The 24,835-nt window shown below is 44.6% G+C and overlaps 1 protein-coding gene across 1 annotated transcript in view; it reads left to right on the forward strand.

Annotated features, from left to right (window-relative positions):
- rasgrf2b (Ras protein-specific guanine nucleotide-releasing factor 2b) overlaps positions 1–24,835 on the forward strand; it is a 164,994-nt gene that overhangs the window by 132,572 nt on the left and 7,587 nt on the right. The window contains exons 22-25 of the mRNA XM_052461900.1: positions 1,106–1,169; positions 22,378–22,481; positions 22,569–22,653; positions 23,099–23,296. Coding sequence (XP_052317860.1) covers positions 1,106–1,169; positions 22,378–22,481; positions 22,569–22,653; positions 23,099–23,296 — 451 coding nt within the window. The remainder of the gene's footprint in view (positions 1–1,105; positions 1,170–22,377; positions 22,482–22,568; positions 22,654–23,098; positions 23,297–24,835) is intronic.

Here is a 24,835-nt window from a genome sequence, read left to right on the forward strand (position 1 = left end):
AAGATCACCATGCGCAATGCCAAGCGTCGGCTGGAGTGGTGTAAAGCTTGCTGCCATTGGACTCTGGAGCAGTGGAAACACATTCTCTGGAGTGATGAATCACACTTCACCAGTTAGATGGACAAATCTGGGTTTGGGGGATGGCAGGAGAACGCTACCTGCCCCAATGCATAACTAAGTTTGGTGGAGGAGGAATAATGGTCTGAGGCTGAGTTTCACGGTTTGGGCTAGGCCCCTTAGCCCGAACACTACAGTGTGACATTCTAGACGATTCTGTGCTTTTAACTTTGTGGCAACAGTTTGGGGAAGGCCCTTTTCTGTTTCAGCATGACAATGCCACAATGCATAAAACAAGGTCCATGCAAAAATGATTTGTCAATATCAGTGTGGAAGAACTTGACTGGCATACACAGAGCCCTGACCTCAATCCCATTGAACACCTTTGGGATGAATTGGAACGCCGACTGTGAGCCAGGACTAATCGTCTAACATCAGTGCTCAACCTCACTAATGCCCTCGTGGCTGAATGGAAGCAAGTCCCCGCAGCAATGTTCCAACATCTAGTGGAGTACCTTTTTTTTTAACCTTTATTTTACTAGGCAAGTCAGTTAAGAACAAATTTATTTTCAATGACCGCCTAGGAACAGTGGGTTAACTGCCTGTTCAGGGGCAGAACGACAGATTTTGTACCTTGTCAGCTTGGGGATTTGAACTTGCAACCTTTCGGTTACTAGTCCAATGCTCTAACCACTAGGCTACCCTGCCGCCACCTTCCCAGAAGAGTGGAGGCTGTTGTATCAGCATAAGGGGACCAACTCGCTGTTAATAGGACTGGGATCGGATGCCTGTCGTTGGTTTCATGACTATCTAAAGGATAGAAGTCAGGCTGTTAAGTCAACGGAATCCAGTCGGAGCCATTGGAGTTGGTTAAAAGGGTCCCACAAGGTTCTACAAGGTTCTATACTTGGTCCATTACTGTTCACTCTCTACAAAAACAATATCGTTGATGAGATAAGTGTAAAATTCATCTATATGCTGATGACACTGTCATGTACTCTATCGCTTCAACGACTGTATTGACCAATCAGGTGAATTGTTTCTGCAGTACCCTTTCTCTGGATGAGCAGGAAGCAGATGCCCAGCTGAGGATAGAAGACATCCTTCAGATGGTGAGAAAACTCCACTATCCAGCAACCCCTCTCATTTACTCACAAACGTCTCTAGGTAAGACATGGGGTGTATTCATTAGTGCACACCGTAGTAAAACAGAACCCATTTTGCCACGAAAACAAGCCTTTCTTACTGGACAAGTTCATGTTAGTCCCTAACCGTATTGTCCCATTTGATTCTGATTGGTTCCTAGTGATCATTGTAGTTAGGACATTCCTCCTTTCTCATTCACCTTAGCCCTGGTGAACTCTGCCCCCTTTGTACGGAACTGATACCTCTTCTGAATTTTCCAGAGAAGCAGTCCCCTGCTACACTTCATCTTGGTAAGAGTGTCTACACTCCCCAGATAATCAACCCCTGATAAGTCCCCTCTAAACCCTTAGCACCATCCAGTAGAGAGATGCCAGTCAGAGTTCTGTCCTACCTCATCCTACATCTCTCTCGATCAATCACGTCACCCACCTTCCTCTTATTTATTTAACCTTTATTTAATGAGGCAAGTCAGTTAACTTGACGGTTAACAATGACGGCCTTCCCCCTGTCCAAACCCTAACCCTGACGACCTTATAATGTACAGTAAACAGAGACCTGTGATTGGCTTAGTTAGCTATATTTTAGAAGTTTTAGTCTTTGATCAGATAGGTTAACTAAATAAATAACTGAATTGTTTGCCTCACAGTTAGCCAAGATTCCTACAATTGTTTACAGTTAGTTAGCAATTGCTTCTACACTATTTTGCTAGGTACAATAGCGCTGACGTGTCACTAATAACCTGTCGCAAAAATGACTGTCTCCAGTTGTGTTTAAATATTACCACTGTGACACTGGATATTTTTGTTCCCCTCTCCCTCCACTGGATGGGAAACTGCCCTCATGTCTGTCTGCAAACTGATCCGTTCACTTACACATTAAGGGTGGGTTGCACCAAAATGGATTAACTCTTAAACTGGGTTAAATCAAGGTTGGTGCACAAAACTTTAAACCTAGTTTTAAATGAATACCATACTGAACAAAAATATAAACGCGAGTTACAGTTCATATAAGTAAATCAGTCAACTGAAATAAATAAATTAGGCCCTAATCTATGGATTTTACATGACTGGGCAGGGGCACAGCCATGGGTGGGTCTGGGAGGGAAATAGGTCCACCCACTGGGGAGCCAGGCCGACCCACTGGGGAGCCAGGCCCAGTCATTTAGAATGAGTCCCCCCCCCCTCCTCTGACGATCCCACAGGTGAGGGAGCCGGAAGTGGATGTCCTGGGCTGGCATGGTTACATGTGGTCTACGGTTGTGAAGCCGGTTGGACGTACTGCCAAATTCTCTAAAACGATGTTGGCAGCTTATGGTAGAGAAATAAACACTACATTCTCTGGCAACAGCTCTGCAGTCAACATGCCAATTGCACGCTCACTCAAAACGTGAGACATCTGTGGCATTGTGTTGTGTGACAAAAACGTATATTGTTCCCAGCACAAGGTTCACCTGTGTAATGATCATGCTGTTTAATCAGCTTCTTGATATGCCACACTTTTTTTGGGGTGGGGGTTGGGTTCCAGAATAGTCCCCATGTAGGGGAATACGAGATTTGAAAGTCTAGGTTTGAAATAAAATGTCACTAAATATAATTTCAAAAGGATACAAAAAAAACAAGACAGACATGTTTGTAAAACTCAACTAGCCAGTTTACTAATTTGACGTAAAAGTGCAACTAAGTGAACACCCACTTTGATAGCTAGCAAGCTAAATCAAATCAAATCAAATTTTATTTGTCACATACACATGGTTAGCAGATGTTAATGCGAGTGTAGCGAAATGCTTGTGCTTCTAGTTCCGACAATGCAGTAATAACCAACAAGTAATCTAGCTAACAATTCCAAAACTACTACCTTTATAGACGCAAGTGTAAGGGGATAAGAATATGTACATAAAGATATATGAGTGAGTGATGGTACAGAGCGGCATAGGCAAGATACAGTAGATGGTATTGAGTGCCGTATATACATATGAGATGAGTATGTAAACAAAGTGGCATAGTTAAAGTGGTAGATGATATAGAGTACAGTATATACATATACATATGAGATGAATCATGTAGGGTATGTAAACATTATATTAGGTAGCATTGTTTAAAGTGGTTAGTGATATGGTTAGTGATATATTTTACATAATTTCCCATCAATTCCCATTATTAAAGTGGCTGGAGTTGAGTCAGTGTGTTGGCAGCAGCCACTCAATGTTAGTGGTGGCTGTTTAACAGTCTGATGGCCTTGAGATAGAAGCTGTTTTTCAGTCTCTCGGCCCCAGCTTTGATGCACCTGTACTGACCTCGCCTTCTGGATGATAGCGGGGTGAACAGGCAGTGGCTCGGGTGGTTGTTGTCCTTGATGATCTTTATGGCCTTCCTGTGACATCAGGTGGTGTAGGTGTCCTGGAGGGCAGGTAGTTTGCCCCCGGTGATGCGTTGTGCAGACCTCACTACCCTCTGGAGAGCCTTACGGTTGTTGGCGTAGCAGTTGCCGTACCAGGCGGTGATACAGCCCGACAGGATGCTCTCGATTGTGCATCTGTAGAAGTTTGTGAGTGCTTTAGGTCACAAGCCAAATTTCTTCAGCCTCGCTGCTGCGCCTTCTTCACAATGCTGTCTGTGTGGGTGGACCAATTCAGTTTGTCTGTGATGTGTACGCTGAGGAACTTAACTTACTACCCTCTCCACTACTGTCCCATCAATGTGGATAGGGGGGTGTTCCCTCTGCTGTTTCCTGAAGTCCACAATCATCTCCTTAGTTTTGTTGACGTTGAGTGTGAGGTTATTTTCCTGACACCACACTCCGAGGGCCCTCACCTCCTCCCTGAAGGCCGTCTCGTCGTTGTTGGTAATCAAGCCTACCACTGTTGTGTCGTCCGCAAACTTGATGATTGAGTTGGAGGCGTGTGTGGCCACACAGTCGTGGGTGAACAGGGAGTACAGGAGAGGGCTCAGAACGCATCCTTGTGGGGCCCCAGTGTTGAGGATCAGCGGGGTGGAAATGTTGTTGCCTACCCTCACCACCTGGGGGCGGCCCGTCAGGAAGTCCAGTACCCAGTTGCACAGGGCGGGGTCGAGACCCAGGGTCTCGAGCTTGATGACGAGCTTGGAGGGCACTATGGTGTTAAATGCCAAGCTGTAGTCGATGAACAGCATTCTCACATAGTTATTCCTCTTGTCCAGATGGGTTAGGGCAGTGTGCAGTGTGGTTGAGATTGCATCGTCTGTGGACCTATTTGGGCGGTAAGCAAATTGGAGTGGGTCTAGGGTGTCAGGTAGGGTGGAGGTGATATGGTCCTTGACTAGTCTCTCAAAGCACTTCATGATGACGGAAGTGAGTGCTACGGGGCGGTAGTCGTTTAGCTCAGTTACTTTAGCTTTCTTGGGAACAGGAGCAATGGTGGCCCTCTTGAAGCATGTGGGAACAACAGACTGGGATAGGGATTGATTGAATATGTCCGTAAACACACCAGCCAGCTGGTCTGCGCATGCTCTGAGGGCGCGGCTGGGGATGGCGTCTGGGCCTGCAGCCTTGCGAGAGTTGACACGTTTAAATGTTTTCCTCACGTCGGCTGCAGTGAAGGAGAGTCCGCATGTTTTAGTTGCGGGCCGTGTCAGTGGCACTGTATTGTCCTCAAAGCGGGCTAAAAAGTTATTTAGTCTGCCTGGGAGCAAGACATCCTGGTCCGTGACTGGGCTGGTTTTCATTTTGTAATCCGTGATTGACTGTAGACCCTGCCACTTACCTCTTGTGTCTGAGCCATGGAATTGAGATTCTACTTTGTCTCTATACTGACGCTTAGCTTGTTTGATTGCCTTGCGGAGGGAATAGTTACACTGTTTGTATTCGGTCATGTTTCCGGTCACCTTGCCCTGATTAAAAGCAGTGGTTCGCGCTTTCAGTTTCACGCAAATGCTGCCATCAATCCACGGTTTCTGTTTTGGGAATGTTTTAATCGTTGCTATGGGAACGACTTCTTCAACGCACGTTCTAATGAACTTGCTCACCGAATCAGCGTATTCGTCAATGTTGTTGTCTGACGCAATACGAAACATATCCCAGTCCACGTGATGGAAGCAGTCTTGGAGTGTGGATTGAGATTGGTCGGACCAGCGTTGAACAGACCTCAGCGTGGGAGCTTCTTGTTTTAGTTTCTGTCTGTCGGCAGGGATCAACAAAATGGAGTCGTGGTCAGCTTTTCCGAAAGGAGGGCGGGGCAGGGCCTTATATGCGTCGCGGAAGTTAGAATAGCAGTGATCCAAGGTTTTTCCAGCCCTGGTTGCACAATCGATATGCTGATAAAATTTAGGGAGTCTTGTTTTCAGATTAGCCTTGTTAAAATCCCCAGCTACAATGAATGCAGCCTCCGGATAAATGTATTCCAGTTTGCAAAGAGTCAAATAAAGTTATTTCAGAGCCATCGATGTGTCTGCTTGGGGGGGAATATATACGGCTGTGATTATAATCGAAGAGAATTCTCTTGGAAGATAATGTGGTCGACATTTGATTGTGAGGAATTCGAAATCAGGTGAACAGAAGGACTTGAGTACCTGTATGTTGTTATGATCACACCACGTCACGTTAACCATGAAGCATACACCCCCGCCCCTCTTCTTACCAGAAAGATGTTTGTTTCTGTCGGCGCGATGCATGGAGAAACCAGCTAGCTGCACCGATTCCGATAGCATCTCTCCAGTGAGCCATGTTTCCGTGAAGCAAAGAACGTTACAGTCTCTGATGTCCCTCTGGAATGCTACCCTTGCTCGGATTTCATCAACCTTGTTGTCAACAGACTGGACATTGGCGAGAAGAATGCTAGGGAGTGGTGCACGATGTGCCCGTCTCCGGAGTCTGACCAGAAGACCGCTCCGTTTTCCCCTTTTACGAAGTCGTTTTTTTGGGTCGCCGGCTGGGATCCATTCCGTTGTCCTGGGTGAAAGGCAGAACACAGGGTCCGCTTCGCGAAAGTCATATTCTTGGTCGTACTGATGGTTAGTTGACGCTGCTCTTATGTTCAGTAGTTCTTCTCAACTGTATGTAATGAAACCTAAGATGACCTGGGGTACTAATGTAAGAAATAACGAGTAAAAAAACAAAAAACTGCATAGTTTCCTAGGAACGCGAAGCGAGGCGGCCATCTCTGTCGGCACCGGAAGTATAGATCAGCTAGCAATGATTAGTGCTGATTTGTTCCCATAGAAATAGAATAAGAACACATTTATATGGTGTCACTAATCATAGAGGGCTTACAGTTGTGTCACAAATCACCTAACAACCGCACCAGTCACCATGTTGGAAGACCAAAATCAGTCTGTTGGAAGTTCTCCAATCGTCCACATGGCTGGCTGCATTTTGCTACCACCGGAATCTTCGGGAAGACAGCTAATTATTTCGTTTTTCTAAGGAGCCAGAAAACAGAGGCAGTGGAAACCCCTTTTCAAGTAAGTAAATATATTTTTGAATTATCAAAATCAATGTATTATTAGCTAGCTAGCTTGCTACAGAACCTTAGTGTGCAGGCTAACTCAAATGAGCTGCTAATGTAATGTTAGCTAACTTTACATACTGTATAGCTGGCTAAGTGGATTCAATTTCACCAGTTTGCTAACTTGATATTAGCTAGTCAGCTAGCTATCTTGATGTATTTATCATTGTAAGTCTAAGTGAATTTGTAGCTAGGTAGCTAACTAACAGCCATGGAAGAGGGTGAATGGATTAGCTAGCAGTTCAAGCTTTCAGAATGGAGAGTAGGCTACTCTGGATAGGGCAGGTACCTTTGTGGAAGGACATTATGAAAATATTCTAAATTTCCAGTTCCTAGTGAGAAAAACTGAGGACAGAGAGATATAACAACATAATATTCAGGGCTGTCTCATTTGAGTGTAATGCAGCCTGTTTCTTTTGTGATGCTTTCTGTCCTCTGATACAGAGAGATGCAAAGCAGATGAAGAGATCCCAATGAATGCACCAAGAGAATAAGGGTACATCCTTGTATACCATGGATTGTATATGTACCTATGTTAGCACATTTTGTGAACAAAAATACAGTTTAAGTCAACACAAAATGTATACTCAGCAAAAAAAAAATGTCCTCTCACTGTCAACTGCATTTATTTTCAGCAAACATTTGTAAATATTTGTATGAACATAACAAGATTCAACAACTGAGACATAAACTGAACAAGTTCCACAGACACGTGACTAACAGAAATTGAATAATGTGTCCCTGAACAAAGGGGGGTCAAAATCAAAAGTTACCGTCAGTATCTTGTGTGGCCACCAGCTGCATTAAGTACTGCAGTGCATCTCCTCCTCATGGAATGCACCAGATTTGCCAGTTCTTGATGTGAGATGTTACCCCATTCTTCCACCAAGGCACCTGCAAGTTCCCAGACATTTCTGGGGGGAATGGCCCTAGCCCTCACCCTCCGATCCAACAGGTCCCATTGTCTTCAAAGCGAGCAAAGAAGTTGTTTAATTTGTCTGGGAGCAAGACGTCGGTGTCCACGACAGGGCTGGTTTTCTTTTTGTAATCCGTGATTTACTGTAGACCCTGCCACATACGTCTCGTGTATGAGCAGTTGAATTGCTCTACTTTGTCTCTATACTGGCGCTTAGCTTGTTTAATTGCCTTGCGGAGGGAATAGCTACACTTGCTTGTATTCGATCATGTTTCCCCTTTTCGTTTTGCGCGGAAGCTTCCATAATGTCAGGATGAGCCTGCAGGTAGGGTACCACATGAGGGAGGAGGATGTCTTCCCTGTAACGTACAGCGTTGAGATTGCCTGCAATGACAACAAGCTCAGTCCAATGATGCTGTGACACAACGCCCCAGACCATGACGGACCCTCCACCTCCAAATTGATCCCACTCCAGAGTATAGGCCTCGGTGTAACGCCCATTCCATTCGACGTTAAACACGAATCCGACCATCACCCCTGGTGAGACAAAACCGCGACTCGTCAGTGGAGAGCACTTTTTGCCAGACCTGTCTGGTCCAGCGACGGTGGGTTTGTGCCCATAGGCGATGTTGTTGCCGGTGATGTCTGGTGAGGACCTGCCTTACAACAGGCCTACAAGCCCTCAGTCCAGCCTCTCTCAGCCTATTGCAGACAGTCAGCACTGATGGAGGCATTGTATGTTCCTGGTGTAACTCGGGCAGTTGTTGTTTCCATCCTGTACCTGTCCCACAGGTGTGATGTTCGGATGTACCGATCCTGTGTAGGTGTTGTTACACGTGGTCTGCCACTGCGAGGACGATCAGCTGTCCGTCCTGTCTCCCTGTAGCGCTGTCTTAGGCGTCTCACAGTACGGACATTGCAATTTATTGCCCTGGCCACATCTGCAGTCCTCATGCCTCCTTGCAGCATGCCTAAGGCATGTTCACGCAGATGAGCAGGAACCCTGAGAGTCAGTAGAAAGGCCTCTTTAGTGTCCTAAGTTTTCATAACTGTGACCTTAATTGCCTACCTGTAAGCTGTTAGTGTCTTAACGACCGTTCCATAGGTGCATGTTCATTAATTGTGTATGGTTCATTGAACAAGCATGGGAAACAGTGTTTAAACCCTTTACAATGAAAATCTGTGAGGTTATTTGGATTTTTACTCATTATCTTTGAATGACAGTCCTGAAAGACAGTCCTGAAAGAAATATGTTTATTTTTTTGCTGAGTTTATAAACCTATTAGAAATGGAACAGGCCAACCCTGCTGGGTGTGCATGCTTCTGTTCAGCACTAACACACCTGATTCAATGTATCAAACCTAATTAGTTATCTTCTTATGGGTATGTGGGACACTACCATCCCACCTGGCCAACATCCGGTGAAATTGCAGAGCGCCAAATTCAAAAATAGAAATACTCATAATAAAAATTCATAAAACATACAAGTGTTATACATCGGCTTAAAGATGAACTTCTTGTTAATTCAACCGCAGTGTCAGATTTCAAAAAGGCTTTATGGCGAAACCATAACATGTGATTATCTGACAACAGTGCCCAGCACACAAAATATTACAAACAGTTACCAGCCAAGTATTGGAGTTACAAAAGTCAGAAATAGCTATAAAATTAATCACTTACTTTTGATGATCTTCATATGGTTGCACTCACAAGACTCCCAGTTTCACAATAAATGTTCGTTTTATTTGATAAAGTCCCTCTTTATATCCAAAAACCTCAGTTTTGTTGGTGCGTTTTGTTCAGTAATCCAATGGCTCAAAGGCAGTCACAACAGGCAGATGAAAAATCCAAATAGTATCAGTAAAGTTCATAGAAACATGTCAAACGATGTTTATAATCAATCCTCAGGTTGTTTTTAGTCAAAATAATCAATAATATTTCAACCGGACAATAGCTTCGTCAATATAAAAGAAAAACAAGAAAGGTGTGCTCTCGGTCGTGCGCAGCAAACAGGTCTGGGGACTTCCCAGGGTCCACTCACTCAGTGGTCTTACTCCCTCATTTTTCAGAATACAGGCCTGAAACAATTTCTAAAGACTGTTGACATCTAGTGGAAGCCATAGGAAGTGCAATTTTAGTCCTAAGTCATGGGATACTGTATTATATTTATATTCAATATAAAACTACAAACATAAACAAATCCCACTTCCTGGATAGATTTTTCTCTGCCATATCAGTTCTGTTATACAGACCTTATTTTAACCGTTTTGGAAACTCACTAGAGTGATTTCTATCCAAATGATATGCATATCCTAGGTTCTGGGCCTGAGTAGCAGGCAGTTTACTTTGGGCACGCTTTTCATCCGGAGGTGAAAATAGTGCCCCCTGAGGTTAATAATCAAGTGTGCTATTGCTGAGCTGGAACAGATGTCTGCACCCACCATAGGTCAGGGATCAGTGGAGTGGATTGTTCTAAGCTTGTGGCTGTCTTGAACCCTACTGTTGGTTGTTATCAATCTTCGCCGCCACCTGCCCTGTCTGGATCTGCGAGGAGTAACAGCGTAATCTATGTTGTTACCATGACAAAGACCAAAGCCAGTGGGAGTACCGTGGAGGACAGTGGTGTCTCTCTATCACCTGTGAAGGATATTTTAAGCGAACAAAAATAGTTTTACAAACAGTTGTTACAACGACATGAAATAGCTTCAAGTGTTTTGTCCAAAAACTGGTGGAGTCAGCTAATAAAATAATGGACGACCTGACCAGAGTGGTCCAGGATCTGAAGAATAGTTTGCAGTTCTCCCAGGGTCAGCTCGATGAGTTTAAACAGGAGAATGTCAAGATGACAGCAATCTGTAAGTTATTGAGAGAGGACCTCAGTTCTGTATGTGAATCCATAATAACAGTGAGAAATCGGATTATCTCAAAGGACAATCAAGGTGGAACAACAATGGTTGTGGACAGAATTGCAGAATCTCCACATGAGACCTGGATGGTGGGAAATTATCTCGGAAAAACTCAAGATGGACCACAGGAAGATTGAGGTGGAGCACGCCCACAGGACTGGAAAACCCACCACCAACCCAGGTGACAGGCCCAGGCCGACAGTGGTCAGATGGTCAAGATAGTGGTCAAGTTCCTGAGGTTCAGGATAGAGCCAAGAACTCGAGAGGAATGGATATATTCCTCAACAAGGACTATTTGAAGCTATCCTGAATCAGCGGAATGAATGCACACCTGATCACGCGTAAACACTCTCACCTCTTCCCTTCGCTTGTGAACTTCAATGCACAACGCATCAGCGTGACCAGGCAAAATAAACTTTCCAAGCCAAACCCCTACACACAGCCTACATCGGTGTCACCATATTAGCTAAAGTACTGTCATAGTCAGCATAGCTAATAGAACTAACGCGTTAGTAAACCCTCTACAATCATGCAGTAACATTACAGTGTGCAGTTACACATTACAGTAAGCAGTTACACCGGCGGGTCCTGGTGGCAATAAATTAGTAAAACCGAAAGCTTACCTTGACTTGGAAGAGTTCCAGTGTTGTGTTGGATAGTCAAATCAAATCCAATTTTATTGGTCACATACACATATTTAGTAGATGTTATTGCGGGTGTAGCGAAATGCTTGTGTTCCTCGCTCCAACAGCTCAGTAATATCCAACAATTCACAACAATCTAAAGTTAAAGAATGGAATTAGAAAATATATTAGTATTAGGACGAGGAATGTCGGAGTGGCATTGACTAAAATACAGTAGAATAGAATACAGTATATACATACGAGATGCGTAAAGCAGTATGTAAACATTATTAAAGCGACTAGTTTTCCATTATTAAAATGATAATGATTCCATGTCTATGCAGCAGCCTCTAAGGTGCAGGGTTGAGTAATCTGGTGGGAGCCGGCTATCAATGGCTATTTTATAGTCTGATGGCCTTGTAGCCTTTTATAGCCTTCTTCACCACAATGTCTGTGTGGATGGACCATTTCACATCGTCGGTGATGTGTACGCCACGGAACTTGAAGCTTTTCAACTTCTCCACTGCGGTCCCATCGATGTGGATAGGGGCGTGCTCTCTCTGCAGACTAGGATAGGGAGAGATAGAATGTCCTTAAACACTCCAGTCAGCTGGTCGGCGCATCCTCTCAGGACGCAGCTAGGGATGCCGTCTGGGCCGGCAGCCTTGTGAGGGTTAACACGCTTTAAATGCATTACCCATGTCAGCCACTGAGAACGAAAGCCCGCAGTCCATGGGAGTTGGCCGCATCGGTGGCACTGTGTTATCCTCAAAGTGGGCAAAGAAGGTGTTTAGCTTGTCCGGGACCATGACGTCGGTGTCCGCGGTGTGGCAGGTTTTCCCATTGTAATCCATGATTGTCTGTAGACAATCGTCTCGTGTCTGAGCTGTTGAATTGCGACTCCACTTTTTCTCTGTACTGACGTTTTGCCTGTTTGATTGCCTTACGGAGGGAATAACTACACTGTTTGTATTCAACCATATTCCCAGTCACCTTGCCATGGTTACATGCGGTGGTTCGCTCTTTCAGTTTTGCACGAATGCTGCCATCTATCCACAGTTTCTGATTTGGGTAGGTTTTAATAGTCCCAGTGGGAACAACATCCACTATAACTTTCCTGATGAACACAATCACTTTCTCAGTGTCTGAGACTACCCGGAACATTTCTCAGTCAGCGTGATCAAAACAATCTTGAAGCATGGATTCCGATTGGTCTGACCAGCGTTGAATAGACCTTAGCAGGGGTACTTCCTGTTTGAGTTCCTGCGAATAGGAAGGGATATGCAAAATGGAGTCATGCATCCCGGAAGTTGGAGTAGCAGTGGTCAAGTGTTTTATTAGCGTGAGTACTACAGTCAATGGGTTGATAGAACTTTGGTAGAGTTTTCCTCAAATTTGCTTTGTTAAAATACCCAGCTACAATAAATGCGGCCTCAGGATATGTGGTTTCCAGTTTGCATAAAGTCCAGCAGAAAGGGAGGAGAGGAGGGTTGAGGAGGCAGAATCAGGAGATAGGTTGGAGAAGGTTTGAGCAGAGGGAAGAGATGATAGGATGGAAGAGGAGAGAGTAGCGGGGGAGAGAGAGCGAAGGTTGGGACAGCGCGATACCATCCGAGTAGGGGCAGTGTGGGAAGTGTTGGATGAGAGCGAGAGGGAAAAGGATACAAGGTAGTGGTCGGAGACTTGGAGGGGAGTTGCAATGGGGTTAGTGGAAGAACAGCATCTAGTAAAGATGAGGTCGAGCGTATTGCCTGCCTTGTGAGTAGGGGGGGAAGGTGAGAGGGTGAGATCAAAAGAGGAGAGGAGTGGAAAGAAGGAGGCAGAGAGGAATGAGTCAAAGGTAGACGTGGGGAGGTTAAAGTCGCCCAGAACTGTGAGAGGTGAGCCGTCCTCAGGAAAGGAGCTTATCAAGGCATCAAGCTCATTGATGAACTCTCCGAGGGAACCTGGAGGGCGATAAATGATAAGGATGTTAAGCTTGAAAGGGCTGGTAACTGTGACAGCATGGAATTCAAAGGAGACGATAGACAGATGGGTAAAGGGAGAAAGAGAGAATGACCACTTGGGAGAGATGAGGATCCCGGTGCCACCACCCCGCTGACCAGAAGCTCTCGGGGTGTGCGAGAACACGTGGGCGGACGAGGAGAGAGCAGTAGGAGTAGCAGTGTTATCTGTGGTGATCCATGTTTCCGTCAGTGCCAAGAAGTCGAGGGACTGGAGGGAGGCATAGGCTGAGATGAACTCTGCCTTGTTGGCCGCAGATCGGCAGTTCCAGAGGCTACCGGAGACCTGGAACTCCACGTGGGTCGTGCGCGCTGGGACCACCAGATTAAGGTGGCCGCGGCCACGCGGTGTGGAGCATTTGTATGGTCTGTGCAGAGAGGAGAGAACAGGGATAGACAGACACATAGTTGACAGGCTACAGAAGAGGCTACGCTAATGCAAGGAGATTGGAATGACAAGTGGACTACACGTCTCGAATGTTCAGAAAGTTAAGCTTACGTAGCAAGAATCTTATTGACTAAAATGATTAAAATGATACAGTACTGCTGAAGTAGGATAGCTGGCAGTGGCTGCGTTGTTGACACTACACTAATCAAGTCGTTCCGTTGAGTGTAATAGTTTCTACAGTGCAGCTATTCGGGGGCTAGCTGGCTAGCTAGCAGTGTTGATTACATTACGTTGCGTTAAAAGAACGACAATAGCTGGCTAGCTAACCTAGAAAATCGCTCTAGACTACACAATTATCTTTGATACAAGGACGGCTATGTAGCTAGCTATGTAGCTAGCTACGATCAAGCAAATCAAACCGTTGTGCTGTAATGAAATGAAATGAAAATGTGATACTACCTGTGGAGCGAAGCGGAATGCGACCGGGTTGTTGAGTGGGAAGTTAATTCCATCAGTCGTATATTGCACAAATCTGGCCTTTATGGAAGAGTGGCAAGAAGAAAGCCATTTCTTAAAGATATCCATAAAAAGTGTCATGTCAAGTTTGCCACAAGCCACCTGGGAGACACAGCAAACATGTGGAAGAAGGTGCTCTGGTCAGATGAAACCAAAATTGAACTTTTTGGCAACAATGCAAAACGTTATGTTTGGCGTAAAAGCAACACAGCTCATCACCCTGAACATACCATCCCCACTGGCAAACATGGTGGTGGCAGCATCATGGTTTGGGCCTGATTTTCTTCAGCAGGGACAGGGAAGATGGTTAAAATTGATGGGAAGATGGATGGAGCCAAATACAGGACCATTCTGGAAGAAAACCTGATGGAGTCTGCAAAAGACCTGAGACTGGGACGGAGATTTGTCTTCCAACAAGACAATGATCCAAAACATAAAGCAAAATCTACAATGGAATGGTTCAAAAATAAACATATCCAGGTGTTAGAATGGCCAAGTCAAAGTCCAGACCTGAATCCAATCGAGAATCTGTGGAAAGAACTGAAAACTGCTGTTCACAAATGCTCTCCATCCAACCTCACTGAGCTCGAGCTGTTTTGCAAGGAGGAATGGGAAAACATTTCAGTCTCTCGATGTGCAAAACTGATAGAGACATACCCCAAGCGACTTACAGCTGTAATCGCAGCAAAAGGTGGCGCTACAAAGTATTAACTTAAGGGGGCTGAATAATTTTGAAATGTGGCAAAAGTTCGCAAAGTTCAATGGGGCCGAATACTTTCGCAAGGCACTGTACCAGGATTCACGGAGTTTCCCACTTCATGAGCTGTCACTTCAGTGACGTAGCCTGCCTTCACAAGGTTATGAATCTCTCGGTTATGAACTTCTGCAAGCTCAGGATTCTTCACCAGGCGTCGCTCCGTTCCACGCAGTAGTGGGAGTACAGCCCGTGTCGTGGTTGCCAGAGGAGGATGGTTGGGCACCCGTAGCAGTGGGGTTGCATACCTGCGAACACCATCCATTTCAGTGGTGGTGGTGCTCTTCTCCAGGAGGTCTAATGCATAGGAGTAATGTTTCGAGCGAGTGACCTCCTGTATCTTCCGGTTGGAGAAGGTGTCCATCTTCCAGAGCATCTCAACATTCCGAAGGAGGTCAGTGGCTGCACAGGGGAATGGATCTGGATTGCTTCTGATGAAGAGGACTTGCTGTGACTGTACAGCTTGGGTGGAGAGCAGTAGATGGGATGGACCTTGCACAGCCCAACCCAAGGAGGTATGGACAGCAATGGGCCCTCCTTCTGGTCCAGCTCGTATAGGCTCAGTCGGGGTGACGAGATGTGGGTGGTCTGACCCAATCAGGATAAGTGGCGCTACTCTGGCCAGGTTAGGAAGAGGCAATCCTCGTAGATGAGGATATTGTTTCTGTAGAACACTTACCGGGCAGGAGTGCTCTGCGAGATTCAAGCCATCTGCCGTGAAGGCATTGGTGATGTTATAGGCCACGTCCCTGTTTCCTGAAGATGAAATGCTAAAGGTTACAGCAGAGCCTTTCATTTGGATAACATCACGTCGCACCGTTCTGAGATTAAGGGTCTCAGGGGTCCCTTCCAGGTTAAGCTGACGGGTGGCCGCCGTGAGAATGATTGTTCTTTCTGACCCATCATCTAGAACAGCGAATGTATCAATGCTTCTCCCTTCACTTTGCAGTGACCTTGACCACCTTCAACATGACCTTTGGAGACCGGTTCTGCTGGTCGAGGTACAGCTCCTTTGCAGCTCCTACCATGAGCATACTCTGCTCCTTCTGTGCTTGGGGAATTAGATCATGCAACACGGTGAGATGGATTTCTTTACAGCGGTTGCAGGGTTTCCTCAATGTGCAGGTAGCCTTATGGCTACGGGCACACTTGTAGCATCGCTCGCCTGAAGTGATCCAGGCCTTCAATTGAGTTTGAGTGAGCTTTTTTACTCTGGGGCATGAGCCAAGGAAGTGCCCCTTACTATTGCAGTATGGGCAGTAAGGCTGGAATTTGATGTGCTTGCTCTTGAGAGGGCTCTTCTTCCCGGGTTCCTCCCCAGCCTCACTATTTAAGTACATGGTAGTGGGATTTGGCCTTTTCTGTCCCTCCTGGCGTTCAAACTCCTTCCTTCCCCCATCTATGGCTGAGATTGTGGCCTGGTGAGCGATGCTCTTCGCCTTTGCCTTCACCTCCAACCATGCGGCCAGGTCTCTAAGAGCATAGGTGCTTCTCGAGCCCTCTTTCAGGATGCCCTTATTCAAACAATGTTCAATGAAACTGTCTCTGAGGTACACTGGAAGTTTGCTAAGAAGCCTGTCCACGTGGGAGCCACATTTCAGCTCGTTCCCGTCTTCTCCTTCAACGGATTGGAGCATCGAGGTCAGCGATTGGACAGCCAGGGAGAATTCTTGGAAGGCAGCATGGTCTCCCATTTTAATTGGAGACGTGTTCAGGATGTTGTTTAGTTAATTCTGGACTAGCTGACATGGCTCACCATATCTCGCCTTCAGGGCCTGGAGAGCAGCAGTGTATGGTGTTGCGGAGTGCATAAAGGATTGGGCCAGCCTGTATGCACTGGGAAACCGCAAATTATCCATTAGTACTTGGTATTTGTAGCGTTCTGACAGATGACTGTGAATACCCAGTAGGCTCTCCAATTCCATTTCCAAAAGGACAAATTCACTCTCCTTTCCGTTTTCAAAGTATGGCAGTTTGGGTCTGGGAATTCCATAGGCTGAGGCTACTAGAAGTTTCATAATGTTGGCTCTCTCTTCTGGTTGCGTGAAGGATAAACCCGGGACTTCTGATGAGCCCACTGTGGCCTCATTGGGCCGGTCCCCTACTGTCCCAGACCCTCCATTTGTGGCAGCCGGAATTGGGCGAGAGCCCTCCGACCTGTTGTTTGAGGACTGGCATGGCCCTGGACGATTTCCAGAGGTTCCAGCACCTTCTTCTTTGGGGGCTTCCCATTCAAGATTGGATCCGGAGGTACCTGCATCTTCGCCTTCTGTTCTGTCTTCCTCTCCGGTGGCTTCTACTTCGGGTTCAGATCCTCGCAGCTCTCACCCTCATCAGACCATGAGGCTGCCTGAGCGACTGGCCCATTTAACATCACCAGCTGTCATCATAAACAGCTCTATGGTGAGAAACGTCTTGGTTCCCAAGGCAAAAACCATGTGCTACCCAGGAGTAAGAGTACAGGACATCACAAGGCTGCTTATGACTGTTCTACAACAGATGCCGGGAGCTGACCCTGTTATAGTTCATGTGGGATCAAAAGAGGGCTAGCTCAGAAGATCTGAAAATGGATTTTAAAGAATTGATTTTAGCATTAAAACCTCCTATAATTGCAGGTCCAGTACCATTGTTGGGCCGCGGGTGTGAAAGATTCAGCAGGCTACTGGCATTACACATGTGGCAAAAGTATTACTGTAGCTCTGCTGGAGTTTTATAGATAACTTTGACACCTTCTGGAAACAGAAGATACTCTACAGGAATTTATTTATTATTATTTTTTTATTATTTTTTTTTACCTTTATTTAACCTGGCAAGTCAGTTAAGAACATATTCTTATTTTCAATGACGGCCTGGGAATGGCGAAGTACATCCAAGTCATCTTGGGTCCTGGAATCTGTCCACTCATTCAACGGGCCAGTCAATTGGGCATTTCTGCAGTATATTAGAGCATGTCAAATTCTTGATGGTAAATACCCATTGTAAGACACTGCAAATGGATAGCCATGCACCTGTTAATCTGAATGGGTTACCAGGAGCACATTTTTTAAATGTTTTTTTTAATGCCTTTAGTGGGTGCAAGGGGTCCATGGCCGAGTAGAGAGCATCCCCCAACCGTGCCCATCCGATAGGGGGCGCCCATGGCCATTTTTGTAATATTGTAGGGCTTCCTTCATGCCACTTTTCATGATGGTGCTAGCAGCCACCTGAGTGAGTGCTTGCTTGCTACCAACCGGAACATTACGATAGCCAAGACCAACAACACAAACAAACAGACTATACAGCTACAAGTAGTGAGTGAAGTTACAAACGGACTATACTAAACAAGTTAAATGTCTTACCTGTGAATAAATATTTTCCACTCATATAGCTACTTGTAGCCTACTTGGTGCCAACGCCCTCGTTACTGACCCAGTATTGTCATTGTCCCCACATTTCTCACTCTTCTGCACAGAAAAGCCTGAAGCCACAGGGGTCTTCTCACAGGCTCTATTTCCCTATGTGGGAGCATTCCGAACCAAAGGTCGTGATTTTCTTTACCTGGTTACATGTACATTGAACAACACAGCAGCTTTTAAGGCATGTTTTGTTATTTCTGTAAAAAGGAAAATCGACGTTAAAGTTGGTTCTTTTACAATGGGAGTCAATGGTAAAGAATTTTTGTTTTCCCCAATTTGTGGGTGTGGTCAAGGGTAATTCCATTTTATGATGTGAATATCAACTCGGTGTATAGTTTAGTGACTTAACCTTAATCCAGTCGTAAATATAATATAATTATGAACCTAGATTTACAGCGTCTAGATTAGGTCTAATGTATGAGTAATTTAAACCATGTTGGTGCAACCCACCCTAATAGTGTAGGTTACAGAGCAGATCTAAGGTTGTGCTAATGGTTAAGATTTAGGAAAGGTAACTGATGTTGGATTATGTACCACAGGCGGCAGGTGGCACCTTAATTAGGGAGGGATGGGCTCATAGTAATGGCTGGAACTGTCACACCCTGACCATAGAGAGCCATTGTTTCTCTATGGTATTGTAGGTCACGGTGTTACTGGGGTGTGTTCTAGTTTATTATTTCTATGTGGGGTTCTAGGTTTATTTTCTATGTTGGTGATTTGTATGATTCCCAATTCAAGGCAGCTGGTAATCGTTGTCTCTAATTGGGGATCATATTTAATTAGTGTTTGTTCCCAGCTGTGGGATATTGTATTTTGTACTTTGAGTTGGTGTATGTAGCACCTCTGTAGTCACGGTTCGTTGTTTGTTTCTTGTTTTGTTGTTTTTGTTAAGTTTCACTATTAATAAATGATGTGGAACTCAACATTCGTTGCGCCTTGGTCCGTGTCTCTACAAACAGCCATGACCAGGAACGGATTAAATAGAATCAAACACATGATTTCCATGTGTTTGATACCATTCCATTCACTCCATTCCATAATTTTTCATTTTTATGAGCTATCCTCCCCTCACCAGCCTCCTGTGATCTATAGATTAGTTGACCTATCCCACGAAGCAGAACTCAGACATGCTGATATAAATAGGCCTGCCAGTCTGTGAGACTTAGGCACCATCTGCTGTTTTTCTTTTTTATAACATCAACATTACAGTTCCTAAAGTAGGGTATGGTCACACTGAGACGCATGATCAATGATGAAATCATATATGACCTAGTCATTGTGCGTTTTTGTTCTTCAAAAGTTAAAATAATCTCGACTTCTTTTGGAGTTGCATATGTTCATAGGTGGACATATTGTACATGGTTTGTCGTAAAATCACGGCCATTGTCTTTCATCCGGCAAAAGATGACTCCCATTGAAAAAGCATTGGCTACATCCAGAATTTTCCGACACAAAATCTTAATGGGCCACCCATAAGATAGTCAGAGACGGAGAGAAAGAGGTTGAGTGTAAGAGGGTTAGAGGTAAATGAAGGGAGAGAGAAAGATTAAGGAAAGGGGAGAAAAGAGATAGAAAAATGGTGTGTGTGGTGTGTTATAGAGATTGAGTTCCAGATAGAGGTATATATTTCTCCTAATATATTTGTCCACTGTGACTATCTTACATCACCGAAAGCTGTTTATGTTTTTCTCTCTCTAATTTCCCTTCTATATCTCCCTTCTTATTCTTCTTTCTCGTGACTCACACCATGTTTTTTGAGGGGGGTTAATTACCTTGTGTGTTAATTGTGGATTTTTTATTTATTTTTTTATTTCACCTTTATTTAACCAGGTAGGCAAGTTGAGAACAAGTTCTCATTTACAATTGCGACCTGGCCAAGATAAAGCAAAGCATTAAAGCAAAGCAAAAAATAAAATAAAAAAGAGGTAGTTGTTTGGGCTAAATTATAGGTGGGCTATGTACAGGTGCAGTAATCTGTGAGCTGCTCTGACAGTTGGTGCTTAAAGCTAGTGAGGGAGATAAGTGTTTCCAGTTTCAGAGATTTTTGTAGTTTGTTCCAGTCATTGGCAGCAGAGAACTGGAAGGAGAGGCGGCCAAATAAATAATTGGTTTTGGGGGTGACCAGAGAGAAAATAATCTCAAACCAGCCACCAGAGGCCACGGCAACTAATTGTCTCAACAAATAAATTACTGAGCCTTTTATTTCTCCTTTCTGTGAACACATATGTACAGCTTTTCACCGAACCCTTGTCAGTCAGAGCTGGTGGGCTGGCTGTTTTGTTGTTGTTGTTGAATCGCATTGTTCTGCAGCTCAATGGTTGTTGCTCTTGTGTTTCTATACAGTGGGGCAAAAAATGATTTAGTCAGCCACCAATTGTGCAAGTTCTCCTACTTAAAAAGATGAGAGAGGCCTGTAATTGACTTCATAGGTACACTTCAACTATGACAGACAAAATGAGGGGGAAAAAATACAGAAAATCACATTGTAGGATTTTTAATTAATTTATTTGCAAATTATGGCAGAAAATAAGTATCTGGTCACCTACAAACAAGCAAGATTTCTGGCTCTCACAGACCTGTAAATTCTTTAAGAGGCTCCTCTGTCCTCCACTCCGTTACCTGTATTAATGGCACCTGTTTGAACTTGTTATCAGTATAAAAGACACCTGTCCACAACCTCAAACAGGCACACTCCAAGCTCCACTATGGCCAAGACCAAACAGCTGTCAAAGGACACCAGAAACAAAATTGTAGACCTGCACCAGGCTGGGAAGACTGAATCTGCAATAGGTAAGCAGCTTGGTTTGAAGAAATCAACTGTGGGAGCAATTATTAGGAAATGGAAGACATACAAGACCACTGATAATCTCCCTTGATCTGGCGCTCCACGCAAGATCTCACGCCGTGGGGTCAAAATGAACACAAGAACGGTGAGCAGAAATCCCAGAACCACACGGGGGGACCTCGTGAATGACTTGCAGAGAGCTGGGACCAAAGTAACAAAGCCTACCATCAGTAACACACTACGCCGCCAGGGACTCAAATCCTGCAGTGCCAGACGTGTCCCCCTGCTTAAGCCAGTACATGTCCAGGTTCGTCTGAAGTTTGCGAGAGAGCAATTGAATGATCCAGAAGAAGATTGGGAAAATGTCATATGGTCAGATGAAACCAAAATATAACTTTTTTGTAAAACCTCAACTCGTCGTTTTTGGAGGACAAAGAATGCTGAGTTGCATCCAAAGAACACCATACCTACTGTGAAGCATGGAGGTGGAAACATCATGCTTTGGGGCTGTTTTTCTGCAAAGGAACCAGGACGACTGATCAGTGTAAAGGAAAGAATGAATGGGGCCATGTATCGTGAGATTTTGAGTGAAAACCTCCTTCCATCAGCAAGGGTATTGAAGATGAAACGTGGCTGGGTCTTTCAGCATGACAATGATCCCAAACACACCGCCTGGGCAACGAAGGAGTGGCTTCGTAAGAAGCATTTCAAGGTCCTGGAGTGGCCTAGCCAGTCTCCAGATCTCAACCCCATAGAAAATCTTTGGAGGGAGTTGAAAGTCCATGTTGCCAAGCAACAGCCCCAAAACATCACTGCTCTAGAGGAGCTCTGCATGGAGGAATGGGCCAAAATACCAGCAAAGAGTGTGTGAAAAACCTTGTGAAGACTTACAGAAAACGTTTGACCTCTGTCATTGCCAAAAAAGGGTATATAACAAAGTATTGAGATAAACTTTTGTTATTGACCAAATACTTATTTTCCACCATAATTTGCATAATAACTTCATTCAAAATAATATAATAAAATATGCCATTTAGCAGACGCTTTTATCCAAAGCGACTTACAGTCATGTGTGCATACATTCTACACCATGTGTATGGGTGGGTCCGGGGATCGAACCCACTACCCTGGCGTTACAAGCGCCATGCTCTACCAACTGAGCTACAGAAGGACCACAAATCCTACAATGTGATTTTCTGGATTTTTTCCTCCTCATTTTGTCTGTCATAGTTAAAGTGTACCTATGGTGAAAATTACAGGCCTCTCTCATCTTTTTAAGTGGGAGAACTTGCACAATTGGTGGCTGACTAAATACTTTTTTGCCCCACTGTATGTGTATGTGTACAGCGCGTGGATGCATGTGTGTGTGTATGTATGTCTCATGCTGGTGTGTGTATGTTCTCTTCCAGGTGGAGTGCCCTAGGTCAGAGTGTTTTGAGTCTCTGTCTGCCATGGAGCTGGCTGAACAGATCACACTACTGGACCACATCGTCTTCAGGAGTATCCCCTATGAGTGAGTCTGTGAGTCTGTCACCTTATCCTAAAGTGATGATATAATTTCTTGTGATGATCTCATATCAGTATGTGTTGTCTCTGTCAGGGAGTTCCTGGGGCAGGGCTGGATGAAGGTGGATAAGTCTGAGAGGACACCCTACATCATGAAGACCAGCCAGCACTTCAATGATGTGAGTTTGTGTGTGTGTGTCTTTACTTTATTTGGAGGCCTCCCACTGGGCAAAAACTGGGTGAATCAACTTGGTTTCCACATCATTTCAACCCCAAAAATCTATGTCATGACGTTGAATCAACTTGGAAAACTGATTGGACTTGCAAAAAGTCATCAATGTAAGGGCAGTATCCCCCCCCCCCCCAACTTTATATTATATATTATTATTATTAACTTTTAACCTAAATCCAATGACTTGGTGACATTTTTTGTTGATTTCTTGTTGAATTTAGGTTAGTTGACAACTGAACCAAATGTAAATCAAAACTAGACGTTGAACTGACGTCTGTGCCCAGTGGGCTATACTTAAAGTGAGTCTGTCTCCTCTTTTCCTCTCTGCTTTCCACCCCCTGTCTCTTTCTCTCCCTCTCTCTCTCTGTCTTTCCCCTCTCACCCTCCTCTAGATGAGCAACCTGGTGGCGTCTCAAATCATGACCCATACTGACGTGGGCTCCAGGGCCAACTCTATTGAAAAATGGGTGGCTGTGGCCGACATCTGCCGCTGCCTCAATAACTACAATGGAGTCTTAGAGATCACCTCAGCTCTGAACCGCAGCGCCATCTACAGGTTGAAGAAGACATGGGCCAAAGTCTGCAAACAGGTGGGAAATTGTTCTAATTCTTTATCCTTCTCCAGAGGTCTGCACTCAATCACTCTCCCTTGCCCTTAGATCTACTAAGCTAACTGTCATTACGTATTATTGTTAATGTGATGACATGCTATTAATCGAATGATTAACTATGTTTAGAATTACGTGATTAAATTAATCAGGTAACCATTAACTCGGTAACCTGGGGCACCACGGGAAAAGTTTGTTTAAAGAGGTAACGTTTCATCAGTCTCATTCTGAACGTCGGATAATTCGTAAATCTGCACAAACTCGGGTCTTTCCGTACCACACAAATTGAGTAGATTATTTATTTACTAACAAGTTAAATGGTAACATAGGATACACATACACACACACACACACACACAGTCTAGGCTATTGATTAGAACCTAATACAATGGCAACAGGTCCCTAGCGGTCCAACACAATATGACAAGTGTTACACAAGATGGAGATTTTAAAGAAAGAGAGAGAAAGAGAGAAAGTGCATGAGAGAAAAGCACACTTAGATACATTTGTAAACTATGCTTAGGTTAGCTCTAACACCTTGCCCCGAACTGTCACTCTTATGGGTCAGAATGTATTTACATGTTGAAGGTCTCCGTTGGGTATCTCTTCGTGGACCGAGTTCTGCTTAGTGGGATAGGTTTGGCCGACGCCCTTTTCTTTCGATGGCCGAGTCTCCTTCGTTACTGATTGTCCACACAATGTTCTTTCTCTTGGTTGTCTGTTGCCTTGTACTTGTTCTGTGAGAGTAGTCTTCTTAGGAGGCTAATCAGCTGTGTCAACGCTCCCAGCTTGGGTAGGAGGGCCGTGTAGACAACCGATGATTTGAAGAGATTAACCGGTTGGTCTTTCTTGAATTCACCTTCTCAGATACAATACAGAATCGCTACTCCACCATGAACTTGATTTTTTTTTGTCTTCAATCTTGTGTTGTGTTTCAGGGTCACGACTAGTCGTAAAACCTCGGCTGCAGCGCGTGGTAAACTTAGTCTGCATGTAAAATTCTTAACTCACATGTTTTATACCCTCGGGTCTAAAAGGGGCATTTCGGTCTTTATGACATGCTCTCTGGGTTTCCAGGTATTAGAACAAATGTTGCCTTGTAACGAGCTATGCTCCAGGAAACCCAGAGAACATGTTATGAAGACGGAAACTAAAATCTCGTTTAGACAACTAAAATCACAGTTCATCGTTACAAAAACATTCTCTTTGATCTGGATATTTTCTACAAAATGCACAGTATGCAAACATTATGAAAACTGTTCAAGTTACAATGTTTTACATTACATTACATTTAAGTCATTTAGCAGACGCTCTTATCCAGAGCGACTTACAAATTGGTGCATTCACCTTATGACATCCAGTGGAACAGCCACTTTACAATAGTCCATCTAAATCTTTTAAGGGGGGTGAGAAGGATTACTTTATCCTATCCTAGGTATTCCTTAAAGAGGTGGGGTTTCAGGTGTCTCCGGAAGGTGGTGATTGACTCCGCTGTCCTGGCGTCGTGAGGGAGTGTGTTCC

The sequence above is a fragment of the Oncorhynchus keta genome, chromosome 14 (assembly GCF_023373465.1).
Source record: "Oncorhynchus keta strain PuntledgeMale-10-30-2019 chromosome 14, Oket_V2, whole genome shotgun sequence".
Classification (NCBI taxonomy): Eukaryota; Metazoa; Chordata; class Actinopteri; order Salmoniformes; family Salmonidae; genus Oncorhynchus; species Oncorhynchus keta.